This window comes from Panthera uncia (assembly GCF_023721935.1).
Source record: "Panthera uncia isolate 11264 chromosome B3 unlocalized genomic scaffold, Puncia_PCG_1.0 HiC_scaffold_1, whole genome shotgun sequence".
Taxonomy (NCBI): domain Eukaryota; kingdom Metazoa; phylum Chordata; class Mammalia; order Carnivora; family Felidae; genus Panthera; species Panthera uncia.
In genome coordinates this window covers 47,720,890-47,735,983 of record NW_026057582.1, presented here as the reverse complement: position 1 = coordinate 47,735,983, position 15,094 = coordinate 47,720,890, and the positions used below count along the sequence as shown (strand labels likewise).

The 15,094-nt window shown below is 41.2% G+C and overlaps 1 protein-coding gene across 8 annotated transcripts in view; it reads right to left on the bottom strand.

The window, feature by feature from the left end:
• The window catches only part of NIN (ninein), a 96,057-nt gene that overhangs the window by 22,391 nt on the left and 58,572 nt on the right, over nucleotides 1–15,094 (bottom strand). For 7 of the 8 annotated variants that reach the window (XM_049612795.1, XM_049612797.1, XM_049612798.1 and 4 more), the window contains 7 exons: nucleotides 12,655–12,793; nucleotides 10,386–10,507; nucleotides 8,609–9,114; nucleotides 5,410–7,554; nucleotides 4,018–4,143; nucleotides 3,844–3,913; nucleotides 2,097–2,312 (listed from right to left, as the gene is read on the bottom strand). In XM_049612795.1, the coding sequence (XP_049468752.1) occupies nucleotides 2,097–2,312; nucleotides 3,844–3,913; nucleotides 4,018–4,143; nucleotides 5,410–7,554; nucleotides 8,609–9,114; nucleotides 10,386–10,507; nucleotides 12,655–12,793 (3,324 nt within the window). The remainder of the gene's footprint in view (nucleotides 1–2,096; nucleotides 2,313–3,843; nucleotides 3,914–4,017; nucleotides 4,144–5,409; nucleotides 7,555–8,608; nucleotides 9,115–10,385; nucleotides 10,508–12,654; nucleotides 12,794–15,094) is intronic. The other variant, XM_049612802.1, reaches the window with a different exon arrangement.

Genomic DNA, 15,094 nt, shown 5'->3' with positions numbered 1-15,094 from the left:
AATAAATAAAAATATAAATATAAAAATATATATATATATATATATATATATATATATAAAGAAACCTGAGTTTATACTAATGCCTCAAATTCCAGTCCAACACCAGAGGGTTCAGTTTAGCCTTCCCCCATTTCCTCCTTGCAGCTTCCTTCTCCAACAATGAGAACCTCAGTTCTGTTGCCTATAATCTATTTACTTATTTGCTCAATTCTAATATACACAAAGTGGTTTCAGAATTACTGACTTATCCCCCATGAGAAACACATTCACTGGCTGGAGTAATTTTAGTGTTTGTGTACCCTTCTTTTTTTCTTTAGCCCTACAGTATGGAGTCAAAATAATCATTTCCAGTTTACTTAATTCTTTTCTTCCCCATCGTAATTATGTTATCCATTTACAATATAGTTAGGTTCATTTCTTAGTGTTTGTGTTCCAGGTTGGTATTCCTCACCATCTGATTGGTTTCGATTGGATGTTTATCTGGGGGTATGTGAAGAGTATGTAAAACACTGCTATGCTTTTAAGAGTCAGAGCCATGGGAAAAGATCTACTCAGGGAAGTGGCACTCCCTTCCCTCATCTCTTCTACAACCTTCCCATTCTTCTCTTCCATCCCTTTCCCACCCACCTTCTATGGCAATCATCTCTTTAGTTTCTGGTTTATCACTTTTGTATATTTTTCACACAAATGAGTGAGGATATGAGCATGTGTATTTTAGAACATCCCTTTATTTCTTACATGGACAGAGTCATCCTATACTCTTTTGTGCTTCTCTTTTTCACGTAACAGTGTGTCCTGGAAATAATTGCACATTGGTAGACAACTTTCCTTCCTTTCTTCCTTCCTTCCCTTTCTTTTTTCCCTCTTTCTCTTTTTTTATGGTTACACAGTACTACCCCAAGGTGTGACTGTGCCCACCACGTTTATCCAGGCATTCTCCTATATATGAACGTCTAGATGGTCTCTAATATTTTGCAATTACAAACAATGCTACATTGAGTATATGTGCATATGAGTATTCATGTTGCTGGAGGTGTACCTTTAGGGTAAATCCCTAGAAATGGGCTTGGTGGGACAAATGGTAAGCTCATATGTAATTTTAAGTATTAGCATATTTCCTTCCAGAAGGCTAATATCAGTTTACACTCCCAGCAACATATAAAAGTGCCTGCTTTCCCCAAAGTCTTGCCAACAAAAAGTCATGGGTGAGAAAAGATGCTGTCGGTATTGTTTTTACTTCCATTTTTCTGATTATGAGTTTTTTCACGGACTTGAGGGACATTTTTATCTCTTTTTTTGTGATTTATTCATTAGCCCTACTTTCTGTGGTATAGGATATATAAATATTTTTCCCCAGTTTGTGAAATGTCTTTTGACTTTGTCTGTAGCATTTTTTTTTTTTTTGGCCACAAATTTTTTGATTTAATCATTTCTTTTTTGGTTTAATCATTTCTTTTTTGGTCTCTGGTTTATGGGTCATAGATAGCTTTTCTCTACACTAACGTTAAAGACAAATTGGCCCATGTTTTCTTCTGGTACAGACGTAGTTTTGTTTGTTATATTTAGGCTCCTAATCCAATTAGAGTTTTTATCTTTATGCACTATATAAGATATAGATATCTAATTTTTGTTTTTGTTTTTTTTTTTTTAGAGAGCACATGGGAGAGGGGCAGAGAGAGAGAGAGAGAATGAATGAATGAATGAATCTTAAGCAGGCTCCACACCCAGCACAGAGCCCAAGGCAAGGCTCGATCTCATGATCCTGAGATCATGATCTGAGCCAAAATCAAGAGTCAGATACTCAACCGACTGAGTCACCCAGGCACCCATAGGGATCTAATTTTATCTGTTCCCAACCGTCTACTGAGTTGTCCAGGCACCACTTATTTATGAAATCCATCTTTACCCCAGTGATTTGTTATATAGTAAGTTTCCACTTGTATTTGAGTCTAATTCTAGACTTTCTGTTCCACTTCTCTATTCATTTGCTGATACTATACTGTTTTAAGACTTTACATCTAAGAAATTGAATGTAAGCATTGCTTTATGCTTTGAGATTTTCTCCCAGAAGTTTGGAGGGTGGCCACATTCCATACCTGCACTTTACATTGTTCCAGTTCTTCCTTCAGATTAGACTTTTCTTGTTTCCATTCCTCCAATGTACTGCGCCCTGGCTCTTGATCCTTCTGGCGTAGCATTTCTGCCAGATGTTGATTAAGTTCTTGCAGTTCTTTCTCATTTTGAGAGTTCTTTTGGCTAAGTTCGGTATTTTCCAAATCCAATTGTTGGTTTTGGGTTTTTAATTCGGAAATCTAAATAAAATGGAAGTAAGTTTTAAAGACTAGTTGCCCTAATTCTACTAAAAAACAGATTTAGAGACTATCTACCCAGGGGAAAAAAACCAAAGTTTTATACATACGTACGTACACAAACACATCCTTAATAATAGAATTTAATATGTTATTCATTATTACAAATTCCACCACTTGGGAAGTGTATGAAGAAGTGATAGACCCTCCATTTGGTCTAGCTCCACAGGGGTTGCCATTGTTCACAGCTGGGTACCTATCCCTCCAGATTGTTTTCTATGTACATACAAAACTCGCATGTACGTGGAGGTTTTCTCCTTTTTATAACAAAAGGAAATTTGAATCATTTCAGATATTTGGGCAGCCTGCTTTTTCCACTTGTAATAGTTCACAGACTTTTATCTTTCCAAGTCAGTGCATTCAGAAACCACCACAAGCTATATTTTTTAGTGGCTCTAGCATATTGTGTCGAGACATTCCATAATGTATTTATCCATTCCCACACTGACATACAAGTTTGTTATCATTCTTTTAATTATGAAGAAACAAACCAATCTTTTGAAAAACTCATTTACACAGGGTACCATTTTGAATTTTGCGTCATTTTCTTAAAAGTGGGGCTACTGGGTTAGGTAGGAGGTATGCACCTACATTACTGGTCTGAATATCCCCAAAATGTCTTCCTCATGGTGCTACCAACTTATAGTCCTATCGAAAATGTATAAGTACCTTCATATCCTTACCCCTTTTTAAAGACTAGATGGTATCTTTCATTTTTGCTAACCTGAAAGATGAAAAAAGAATTTATCTGCACTTCCCTAATAAGGTTAACTATCTTTTTATATGTTGTATTTTCCCCCTTTACTTGACCACTCCTACCAATTATCTGTTTTTTCAACAGGGTTTTGCCCTTTATTTGTGAGAGCACAGAATATATTTTGGATGTTAAGACCCTGTCTGTTTCTAGTACTGAAAATTCTCTTTTCCCAGGATGTCCTTGTCTTTTGGCTGTTTCAGGCAGATTCTTAAATGGCCTTGTCCTGCACAACCCCATGTCATGAGACTACACAAATTGGGCACTTGAATGGCAAAAGCTATCTGAATCAATTCTAATCCTACGAAAAGATACACTGATACTCTATATCTGTGAAATTCTGTCCTTCCCTTTTTGGTTTCAGTCATGGTGATGAAGGAAGGCGCTAACATCAATTGAAAAGAATGTGAGGGACAGAGTTAGTATTTCATAGATTTGGATTTAGAGCTAGTATTGTCTCCCCATTGCCACTGATTATAAAATTTATATTAAACACTCAGAATCTAGAAATAATATATACATTATTATATTCACAAAAAAATATAAACCTAGCTTAGAGTCCGCATGGGGTGAGTTTCCATTCTGAAACCCGGGATTCACAACTTTATCATCACTAGCTACATGTGATTCCAGTAGTATGTCCTATAATTCTATAAATTGCAAATTAAAAAAGAAAATTTCAGAATCAAGAACACTGGGAAATACCAAGTATCTCCTCACCTGTTTCTTTAAATTTTCAACCATCTTCTGAACTGCAGCTTTTTCCTGTTTTACAGTTTCTATTTTTTGCCTAAAGGGACAGTGAAAATATAAGAGTTAGGCTTTAAAAGTTGAAGTCAAAACAGTCTTACTCCTTGCAAAAATGCCCTAAGAAAATTTAAGTATATGTCTTACCACATTTCTTCCTGAGATCCATTTAATTTCCCTAATTTCAGGTTAGAAATGCTATCTTCTTCATTTAAAGTAGTAATTTCACTTCTCAAAATAGAATTTTCTTCTTGAAGCTTCTCAGATTCACATCTGAATCACAGAGATTTAAAAATATCATTATAACAAGGCAGTCATGTGGCATCTTTGGAAAATGCTTTCTAGGAACTTCCAATAAAACAAGTATTCCATGCCAGTTAAAATGAGAAGTCTAAATTAGTAGACTTTTAGTACTGGAAATCAAGCTCTGACATATTGACCCCTTTCTTTTGGGGAGATAAGAATTTCACTAAAAGACATTAGGGAAGTGTGGCTGAAACACTGGAGTGCAGACAGAGACAGGAACCGAGACTATGCCTGCTATGTTTGCTGGTCTTCTCAGTGGCAACCATACTGCTTTGGGCAAAAAACTTCCATTTATCTCGGGCTCAGGTCCTACCTGCTCTATATAGGCATGGGCCATATTGCTAAGCTGTATTAGCTTTAGTTACAGACCTCAGGGCACCTAGGAAAAGGAAATTCACTACATAAATAAAAGAAATATGTACACTCATGTTCACTTTGTGATGTTTTTCAACTCATTACGTTCTGATTTTTAGAACCAAAAATGGTCTGAAGAAGGGGAAAAACTACATCTGGAATTCAATTATTTTGTTTCAGATCATTCAGATAACGTGATGTGATATTTTCCAAGTCTTTGAAAACCAAACTTGCTGGAAGACTATTGCAATCATGTTATATAAAGTCAAGTGAGCAGTGTTTCGCATGAGTTTCGTTTCTGTCTTAAGTACAAGCACATTTATTAGAATCTGATAGCTCTTCAACCAAATGATATGTTCTAAGATAAATTTCCATTGTTTACACAATATCAGCATGTACTTCAAGTGATAGGAGTGAAGAACTGTAAGTCATAAAGCACAGAATTTTTCCTATATTAGTATAAGAGTTCTCATCTACCAAGTGAGTTAATCATAAACAAAAGGCATTCTCACAGAACGTGTTCCATCAAATGCGGGAAACAATTAACATTTAGCAAAACCAAAACTACCAATCCAAATGAAATGCTAGAAAACAGTTAAAGACTTGACACACACTGAGGATGCACATGGTTAAACAGCAAACACACTCCATTAGGACACCCTGAACGAATGACATTTATTTCCTGTAGAGGGGGAGGGGATGCCTCCTAGGCAGGGTTATTCTATCTGTTAATACGACACAGAAGCAGAAGGAAGCCTACGGTACTGCTCTCTTCCTGAGGACTAACAGGTTAGTTTCTCTAGGCACAGCAAGCGGCGGAAGTTAGATTTGGTGAGATGCTCTTGGGATTCCATGAAGTTCAGAAGGTATATACGTTACCTCAGAAGTTCAACTTTCTGTTGCATCTCACTGCACGTGATTTGCAAGTCATGCATCATCGCCTTTAGTTCTTCCTCGTTTTCTCCTTGAGAAGGTCCATCTTTCTGCTTAACTAGAGTAGTGACTCTCTCCCTCAGCTTTCTAGTCAGCTCCTGCAGCTTCTTCTTCTCCAGTTCCAACTCCGCTATGGTGGCCTGACGCTGAAGATGTCCGTCTTGAAGGCCCAGCAGAGCGGTGTCTTCCTCCAGCAGAACTTGGTTCTGTACTCTGGGCTTCTCTCGACGTGTCCGGATTGTTCTGTGAAGCCAGGCAATTTCACTCGCTTTTACTTCTCCCACGAGCTGTGCATTCTGCTGCTCGAGGTACTGGTTTTCTTGATAATGTTCTTCTAGAATATGGTGGACACTTGTCACTGTGGGCACACGCTCTTCCCATGTCTGATGTCGTCCGAGCACCTTCTCATCAGGTTGGACTTCCCGGTTATCTAAATGGGCTTCCCATAAGGAGAAGCAGTCACAGCGCAGCACCGCTCTTTCCTGGAGCCTCTCGATCTTGCCTTGAAGCCTCAAAACCAGAACATGCAGTTCCTCATTTTCTCTCTTGACCTCATCGTAACTCTTTTCCAGGCTAAGGAAGGTTTCAGTCACCTCTTCAACTTTCTTTAGCTCATCCTGCAATTTGAAAACTTCCGAAGTGAGGTCTTTGTTATTTTCTAGGGCTTCGTCATAGCGCATCTCCATCACTCTCAGCTCTTCCTGAAGACAGTCATTTTCTCTGCTGGCATCTTCATATAACAATTTATACTTGGGGGAAGCCTCGGGGATTCTCTCAAGCATCTTCAGTTTCTTTTTTAGCACAGAAACGTCAAAAAGTAGGTCCTGTTTCTTTTCAGAAGCTCGACTGCAGTCTGCACGCAAGATCATTAGCTGTTCCTGAAGCTGACAAATCTGATTCTTCAGGTCCCAGGTCTCGGTCCTGGTCTCTTCACTATTCTCGAGCTCGGAAAAACTCTCTATTGATGCTTCAGACTCCTCTGTCTTGACCTCCTGTCTCTGAGCTGAGCTTGTCCCTGTACTTCCCAGATCCCGGGTTTCATCGTCTTGTAGGTCACTTAGGGCACACCGTGTGGCTACACCTTCTACTTGCTTCGTTTGATTTTGCAGTAAAAATGGCTCTGTCCGTTCCACAGAATTTCCAAAGAATCCAGTAGTTGGCTCGTCTAAACAAGAAGACATCACCAACCCTGGCTCTAATTTCTGTAGCTTCTGTTGCAATCTCGAAATTTCAGTGGCCATTTTCACATTTTCCTTCACTGCTCGCTCATGAGCTCTCTGCAGGCTCAAGAGGACATCTCCATTCTCTTCCAACAACTGCTTTCCTTGCTGGAGCAGGGACATGGCTCCACTTCCTTCTGCGTCCTCCCCTCCTGTTGCCCGGCAGCCACTCTCTCTCCTGGAGAAAGGAGATGCCACCTGCTGCATTTGCTTGATTTTATTCTGCAGCCTGGAGATTTCTGTGCTCAGCTGGGCCCTCTCCTGATCTGCCTTCTCACAGGTCACCCTGTGGACACTCTCCATGGCCTGAAGCTTGGCCATCATTTCCTGCCTCTCCCGGTCACGTTCCATTTCCAGCTTCTCAAGCTGCTGGCTGGCCTGCTGCTCTGAGGCGCCCGCCTGGCACGGGACCTGCTCCCTGTCCTTCGGACCTCTGTCACGACCGCTCTTCAGCTCAAGTATCTGGTCGGACAGCAGGCTCTGTTGACTTTCAGACACGTTTCTTAGATCTTCCAGGTCTCTGAGCAGCTGCTCTCTTTCAACGACCATACTACTCAAATGTTCCTTGTACGTTTTCTCCAGCATCTCTCTCTCCTGGGTCAGGACCAGAGACGTTGCTTTCTCTCTTTGCAGAGTCTCTTTGAGCTGCTCCTGGGCTTCGGCGCACTCCTGGGCGAGCTCGTCCTTCTCAAACTCCCACTGGGATCTCTCCTCCAGCTGCTGTTCCACGAGCTCCTGCAGCTCTTGGCGGTAGCGCCCCTCCAGGCTCCGCAGAGCGCTTTCACACCTCTCGGTGACCTTCTGACAATCAGCCTGGGACTGGGCTTCTATCTGAGAGGTTCTTCTATTACACTCAGTTTCCATTTTTTCCCTAAATGTAGTCAACATACAGCATTACTGAAACTGCCACCGCCTCCAGAAGCAAACAAAAAACATTTTCCCGCGCACGGGAGAAGCCGCCAAGCAGACAATTTATATCCTTTCTATAAAAACGGTCTTCACGTATTCCTGTGTAATCGATTTATACAGAGACGGGGTCTCATTTCTGAGGGCTGAGACTGGCAGCCACAATTAAAAGACTTACCTCACTGTGTTTAGAGAAAATCTAGAAACTGCCTTCTTTGGCATCCTCCTGAATGTATATGTTTATGGATTTTTAACCAAAAACGTACACTGATATTTCACATTCACGACCAAATGCACATTAACCTAACCCCTAACTCGGGAAATGTAAATAATTCCTTCATTTTAATTAGGTATACATTGGAGGGTAGTAGTCACATAAACCACACATATTAATATATTCATTGCTTTTCCTTATTTAATAAAGCAGCAGTAAGGTAATCGGAGCATAAGGCATCAGAGCCCTCAAATATACCTGAGATTTCATGTGGGGAAAGTTAAGCACAAAGCTGCACTTCATAATTTGGAGAACACTACCCAGAATTTAGCTCATAAATAGCCTTTCTCAGAACACAGTAATTACTCTCATCTGGAACCTGAAAGGATAATTGAAACAAGAAATACTGTCTGTGGGGGCACCTGGGTGGCTCAGTGGGTTAAGCGTCTGACTTCGGCTCAGGTCTTCATCTCGCAGTTTGTGAGTTTGAGCCCTCTGTCAGGCTCTGTGCTGACCGCTCGGAGCCTGGAGCCTGCTTCGGATTCTGTGTTTCTCTCTCTCTCTCTGCCCCTCCCTGCTCACACTCTATCTCTCAAAAATAAATAAACATTAAGAAATACGGTCTTTAAAAAAAAACAAAAAACAAAACCACCGTTTGAATAATCTCAGGGTAGGCTCATGTCTAAACACTGGCAAAACAGGTTGAGAAACTAAAGCATCTAGTCAAAGTCTCCTTAACTGCCTGGACCTTCTGGTGCCCCCAAGGGACAGTATTCTGGTTTCTCCACTTCCCCTATTTTCTTACCTTCCCTCTTGAAGTTCCCTTTGGTGCTTTTCCAAGAGCTCTTTTTGCAACTCCTCCTTCTCAAGAGTGTGCTTCTCCATCAGGCTTTTCAGCTGCTCCTGGTGAAGCTGCTCGAGTTCCTGAGTCAAGCCTCTCACCTTCTCTTCTGTCCAGGCGCCATTCCGAAGGAGTCCTTCCCTCTCCCGGGTAAAGCTGTCCTCTGCCTGCTCCAGGCGAGCCTTGAGTTCCATCTCGTGTTCCAGCCTCAGCTTCTCCCGCAGGTGAGCCTTTTCCTCATCCCACCTCATTTGCAGTTCTTTTTTCTCCTCCTCGTGTCTGCAGAGAGTTGTATGTTGTGCTTCCTTGAGCACCACTGCCTGGCCCCGAAGTTCTGCAGTTTCGTTTTTAAGGTCACTTAGTTGTTTTTCCAAGACGCGGACCTCATTCTCGTACTTTTGCTTCATGCTGTCTTGCTCCTTTTCACAGGCGACCTTGGTTTCATCTAGCTGCTTTTCATAATGGTGCACCTGAAGTCACAAAGCGAAACCACCACAATGTTATCCAACTCAAGGCGGTGGGAAGGTGATGGGGGCGGTAACTACTTTTTTCCCAAGTGACATTCCTCAGCTTTCTCATTTTGACAGCTCGAAAACATGTTAAATAAGCTATGTTTGAGGCAGGCATAGTTTGTTTTCCTTTTTAACTCGGTTGAATTTTATTAGTTTCTGAACAACTCTGATAAAAATGACTAGACTTTCACATAGATAGTGTTGGTCTTCCCAGGCATCCTGTCCAACTGTAAAGGTAGGGGTTTAACATACTTAAATTCAAATATTGATTGAACACCTATCATAGGCACTCGGTGGGCTTTGTGGGGACACAAAGTTGCATACGATATAGTCCTGCCATCAAGGAAAAACAGCTCTAGACATGGTTTTGACAAACACAAACAAGTACGCTACAAGGCAGAATCAAAAATATAAGAGCTATAGAAAACAGACAAATATATTGGTCAAGGGTATTCAGGAATGGGTTCATGCAGGAGGTAGCATTTGATCTAAACTCTGAAGGGTAAGTAGACTTTCAAGAGGTAGAAAGGAATAACACAGCATGTGATGGCATGAACGAAAGAGGACAGTTTGATGAAGAATGGTGAACTACTGGCTTGGCTGGAGGAGAAGGTAACAAAGACCAGAAATCTAAGCTGAAGCACTGTGGTGAAGGGTTTTGGAGTCCAAGATTCAGAAGTTGTACCTAATGCTGTATCAAAGGGCTTTCTTCGGTCTTATTAACATGTTTCTCAACAAGTTAGAAATAATGCATTGGCCTTCAAGTTCCATGCTTGCTAGGGCTGAAGATAATACATTTTGGAGAAACTCTCTCCTAGGAGGAAAAGGCCTCATGCTCAGCCTACAAAACCATCCTGAGCAAAGGGGGGTTTGGTAGCCACCAGACACAAGAGGAAATGTATTAAAAGTGATGCTCTATGGGGCGCTTGGGTGGCTCAGTCAGTTAAGCGTCCTTCAGCTCAGGTCATGATCTCACGGTTCGTGAGTTTGACTCTCGCATCGAGCTCTGTGCTGACAGCTCAGAGCTTGGAGCCTGATTCAGATTCACATTCCTGTGTGTGTGTGTCTCTCTCTGCCCCTGCCCCGCTTGTGCTCTCTCTCAAAAATAAACATTAAAAAAAATTGTTTTTAAAAGGGATGCTCCATGAAGTAAAAAGAATTAAGTATGTCCTACAAGCCAAAGCTTGCCAGAGCTCAAAAAATGAGAGAACAGAATAAGAAGGACTTACTTTATCTTCAAGCTCCAGTCTTAAGCGACATAAGTCCCTGTGATGTTGTTCTTTCATCTGCTCAATGACCAGCTCTGCCTCGATGCTCATAGTCAATGGATTGCATTCTTCAGAACCAAGCCCTGAAAACACACGGGATCTGGTGACCCTCCAGCAGGCTCTTTCAATAACACAACTGGCTTCTGAGGAAGGAACGTCCAGTTAAAGGAATAAATCTCAGCCTCAATTACCACTGATGAGATCTACTAGGAAACCATCGATGCCAAGAGGTTTCTTGCCTCAATTACCACTGATGAGATCTACTAGGAAACCATCGATGCCAAGAGATCCCTTGCTTTCAAGCATTATGGAAAACAAGAAAAAAATGAAGGCGAACAAGCAATACAGTAAGATTCTTTCATGTACAGACTGTACCAAACCACAGAATTCATCTTTTTGAAGAGTAGGTGGGGTTAGGTATGGAAACTGTGGTTTAAATGTGACCTTCTAAAATGAAAATGCTGGGAAGTGAGGTAGTTTGATTAAACCAATCAGCTTTCTATCCATCCAACAAATACTATGGTGACAAACGAGCAGAGGGGCAAAGTGGCAGAAGATGCCTGGAGGCGTTAACTTCATGGGTCAAGACAGCGAACCCACCCCTCAATGACAGAAGATTGAGTATTACGATATTAATTTCCTATAGTGCAAGTGGAGCCCCATTTTAAATTATCAGCTAATGGGGCGCCTGGGTGGCCCAGTCAGTTGAGCGTCCAACTTCAGCTCAGGTCGCGATCTCACGGTTCGTGAGTTCGAGCCCTGCGTCAGGCTCTGGGCTGATGGCTCAGAGCCTGGAGCCTGCTTCCGATTCTGTGTCTCCCTCTCTCTCTGCCCCTCCCCCATTCATGCTCTGTCTCTCTCTGTCTCAAAAATAAATAAATATTAAAAAAAAATTAAAAAAAATAAATTATCAGCTAAAATTTTAAAAATAGGGCATAGGTTAGGAACCTGGATATAGGCAGTTTGGGAGAAAAATTCTCAAGTCATTCATATGAGTTCACTTCTGCAACCATCCCTGATGATGACGGGGAAGGACGCTCAAATGTGAAGCATAAATTGGAGACTGAGCTTGTACACAGACAAAACGATCATGTCTAATACTATGTGGGAATCTCTTAAGGCAGGGGATTCAAAAAAGTTTCTCACATGGGGTCCATAGGCAGATAGGAGAAAGGGCATGTCTAGCATCCGAGATGAAGTCTTGCCTTGGGCTTTCTTTCCGTATATTCTTTCTTTTCCAGTTGGCATATCCCCAACTGAGAAGTGATAGTTGGGATATGGACCACCCCAGCACGGCACAGCTTCGCATGCCCATGAGGAGAACCCCCAAAACTATGGAAAAAGTCCAGAGAAGCTTCTGAGATGCATCATACACCATCAGTTGGGTTCCATCCTCACACTACAGTAAGGCTACTGACCACATACTTAGAATCACAGGAAAGGTCTTAAGCCCTCTCCCCATCCCCTCCTAAATCCCTTATTTATTCTAGAATAAACAGGTAAGGAGAGGAATAAACAATCCTTGTAAGAACCTGTACTTGCATAGCAGTGGGGAAGACCGTAACAGAAAAATTTATTATGAGCCCTTTGTGAAATTCAAACTCCACACACTGAGGAAAGAGGCAGAATGCCAGGAGGGAGGAAGAAAGCTGATGAAAAAGTAGCAGCGTTCCCAAACAACTCTGCCTTCCAACTTTCCCACTCAAAGTCCTCCTCAAAGGCACAGGCAACCAACACTTATTTAACTTCTTAGTTGTTTTACAGAGGCAATGCCGATGTTTAACACAGCCAGCGTAAGAAAACCAAATTCTGGTTTCTGGTTGGCCTGTTCTCCAAAATGATCATCATACCAGTGAGGCACTCCTTAAGAAAGGGAGCACTCAGCAATAGCTCAGTGTCTGAATTGTAACACTCCCAAGCCCTGGATTCTCAGACCTGTGGCCAATTTCTTTTGTTTGTTTTTTTAAACAAAGCAAATATCCTTGGGGTTTGATTTTTCCATTCCTTTGTTGATACATATAAAAATCAGAAAGAAATATTCTCATAAATACTTTAAGGATAAATGAAGAAAACAGACCACAAGCGAAATAGCTCAAGAAAATAGTACTGCCCAGGTTATTTTTTAAATTTATGTTGGTTGCCAAAGTTGTGCAATTTTATATTCAACCATGGCCATAAAAGCAAAAACCAAAGGCAGAGCCTCTGAAAAGATGATGTCTGAATGGCTTACCCTGGTCAGGCTCAATGCAACCACTGTTAACCTCAAGTTCTTCTGACACTGAGCTCTTCAAGGGAAGTCTCAACACTTTGCCTTGTGTGCGAAATTCCTCCAGCTCAGACTGGAGTTCATCCACTTGGTCTTGTAATACCTGGAGTTTAGAAACAAACACAAGTCTTTTTTTCCTTTTTTAGTTCGTTTACTTTAAATGTTTATTTCTCAGAGAGAGGGAGTGGAAGAGGGGCAGAGAGGGGGACAGATGATCCGAAGCAGGCTCTGTGCTAACAGCAGAGAGCCTGATGTGGGGCTCAATCCCATAAACCATGAGATCATCACCTGAGCCGAAATCAAGAGTTGGACACTTAACCAACTGAGCCACCCAGGCACTCCATAAAAACCAAAAACCACTACAAGTCTTATACATGACAGCAAAAGCACAAGCAACAAAAGAAAAAAGATAAACTGGACATCACTAAACCAAAACCTTTTTATTTTGAAGGGTATCATGAAAGTAAGAAGACAACCCACAGAATAGGACGATAGCTTTTGCAAATTACATGGTCTGATAAGGGACTTCTAACTAGAGTATACAAGGAACTATTACAACTCAATAATAAAAAGACAATCCATTTAAAAATTAGGCAAAGGATCTGAATAGACCTTCCTGGAAAAGGAGATATGCAGGGGCACCTGGGTGGCTCAGTCAGCTGGTTAAGCATCCAACTCTTGACTTCGGTTCAGGTCATGCTCTTGTGGTTCGTGAGTTCAGGCCCTGCATCAGGCTCTGTGCTGACAACACAGAGCCTGCTTGGGATTCTCTCTCTCCCTCTCTCTCTGCCCCTACCCCATTCATGCTCTCTCTCTCAAAATAAATAAGCTTAAAAAAAAAAAAAGGAGATATATTCTGAGAAGCCCTTGAAGAGATACTCAAAATCATTAGTCATCAGGGAAATGCAAATAAAAAACACAGTGAGGTACCACTTCATAACCCCTAGGGATGGGTCGACTCCAGAAGACAGCAAAAACAACTGTTGTCAATGATGTACAGAAATTGGAACTCTCGTACTGGTAGGAAGTAAAATGGAGCAAACCCCTTGGGAAAAGTTTGGCAGTTCCTCCAAAAGTTAAACATGCGGTGATCTTATGACCCAGCAGTTCCACCCCCAGACATATACCAAAGAGAAATGAAAACATATCCACATAAAAACTTGTGCACAGATGTTCACAGCAGCATTATTCATAACAGTCAGACTAACCCCAATGTTCATCAACTAATGAATGGATAAATAAAATGTGGTATGGCCATAAAATGGAATATAATGTAGCAGTGAAAAGAAAGGAAGTCAGCGGTGCCCGGGTAGCTCAGTTGCTGAAGCATCAGATTTGTGATTTTGGCTCAGGTCATGATCTTGCAATTCATGAGTTCAAGCCCTGCATCGGGCTCTGCACAGACAGTGCAGAGCCTGCTTGGGATCCTGTCTCCCTCTCTCTGCCCCTCCCCTGCTTGCTTTCTATCTCTCTGTCAAAATAAATAAAACTAAAAAACTGAAAAAAGAAAGAAAGAAAGAAAGAAACAAACAAACAAACCACTGATACTCGCTACAACATGGATGAACCTTGAAAACACTATGGGAAGTGAAGGAGGTCAGCCACAAAGGACCACATAGTGTAGGATTCCACTTATATGAAGTGTAAAGGATAGGTAAGTCTCCAGAGACAAAAAAGGTGGATTATTAGTTGCCTAGGGGGAGATTACAGCTAAGTGGAGTGGGAGTTTCTTTCTGGGGTGATGAAAACGTTCTAAGATCAACTATGGTAGTGATTGTACAATTTTGTGAATATACTAAAAGACACTGAATTGTACACTCTAAATGGTGAACTACGTGGGTGAATGGTGTATAATCTGTTTAAGAATATAATGGAATGGATTTGGGGAGGTAGAGATGACAGATTTTACTAATGAAATCCTAACTTTTAAGAACTATAAGGAAAACACCTCTACTTGATTAGAGCCGAGAGCCAAAACTTAATTGTAAACGTGGCATTAATGTTTCATCTCTTTTCTCAAAATGTGCACATATATTTCCTGGGAAGGCAGGCTGTGGGCAACCTCATAAGGAAGTGATTGTTTTCCTCATTTCTGCACAAATACAATTTACATCTAAAGTAGTCAGAACTCAGTTATACCTACCTTGTTAAAATCAACAAGTTTTTGTGATTCAAGAAGGGAAAAAAATCCCAAATTCCTAAGTTTAGGAGAGTTAAAAAAAAATCAAAGATGCCCATTATTTATAAAAATGTTTTTTGTCTCTTCTGGTATGAATTTGTAATTATTAGTAGCTAAAGCCCTGAGTGGCTTCTGCCTCATCTGCATTTTGTAAATAAAATAAGGTATCCAGGGAAAACACACACACACACACACACACACACACACACACACACACACACACAC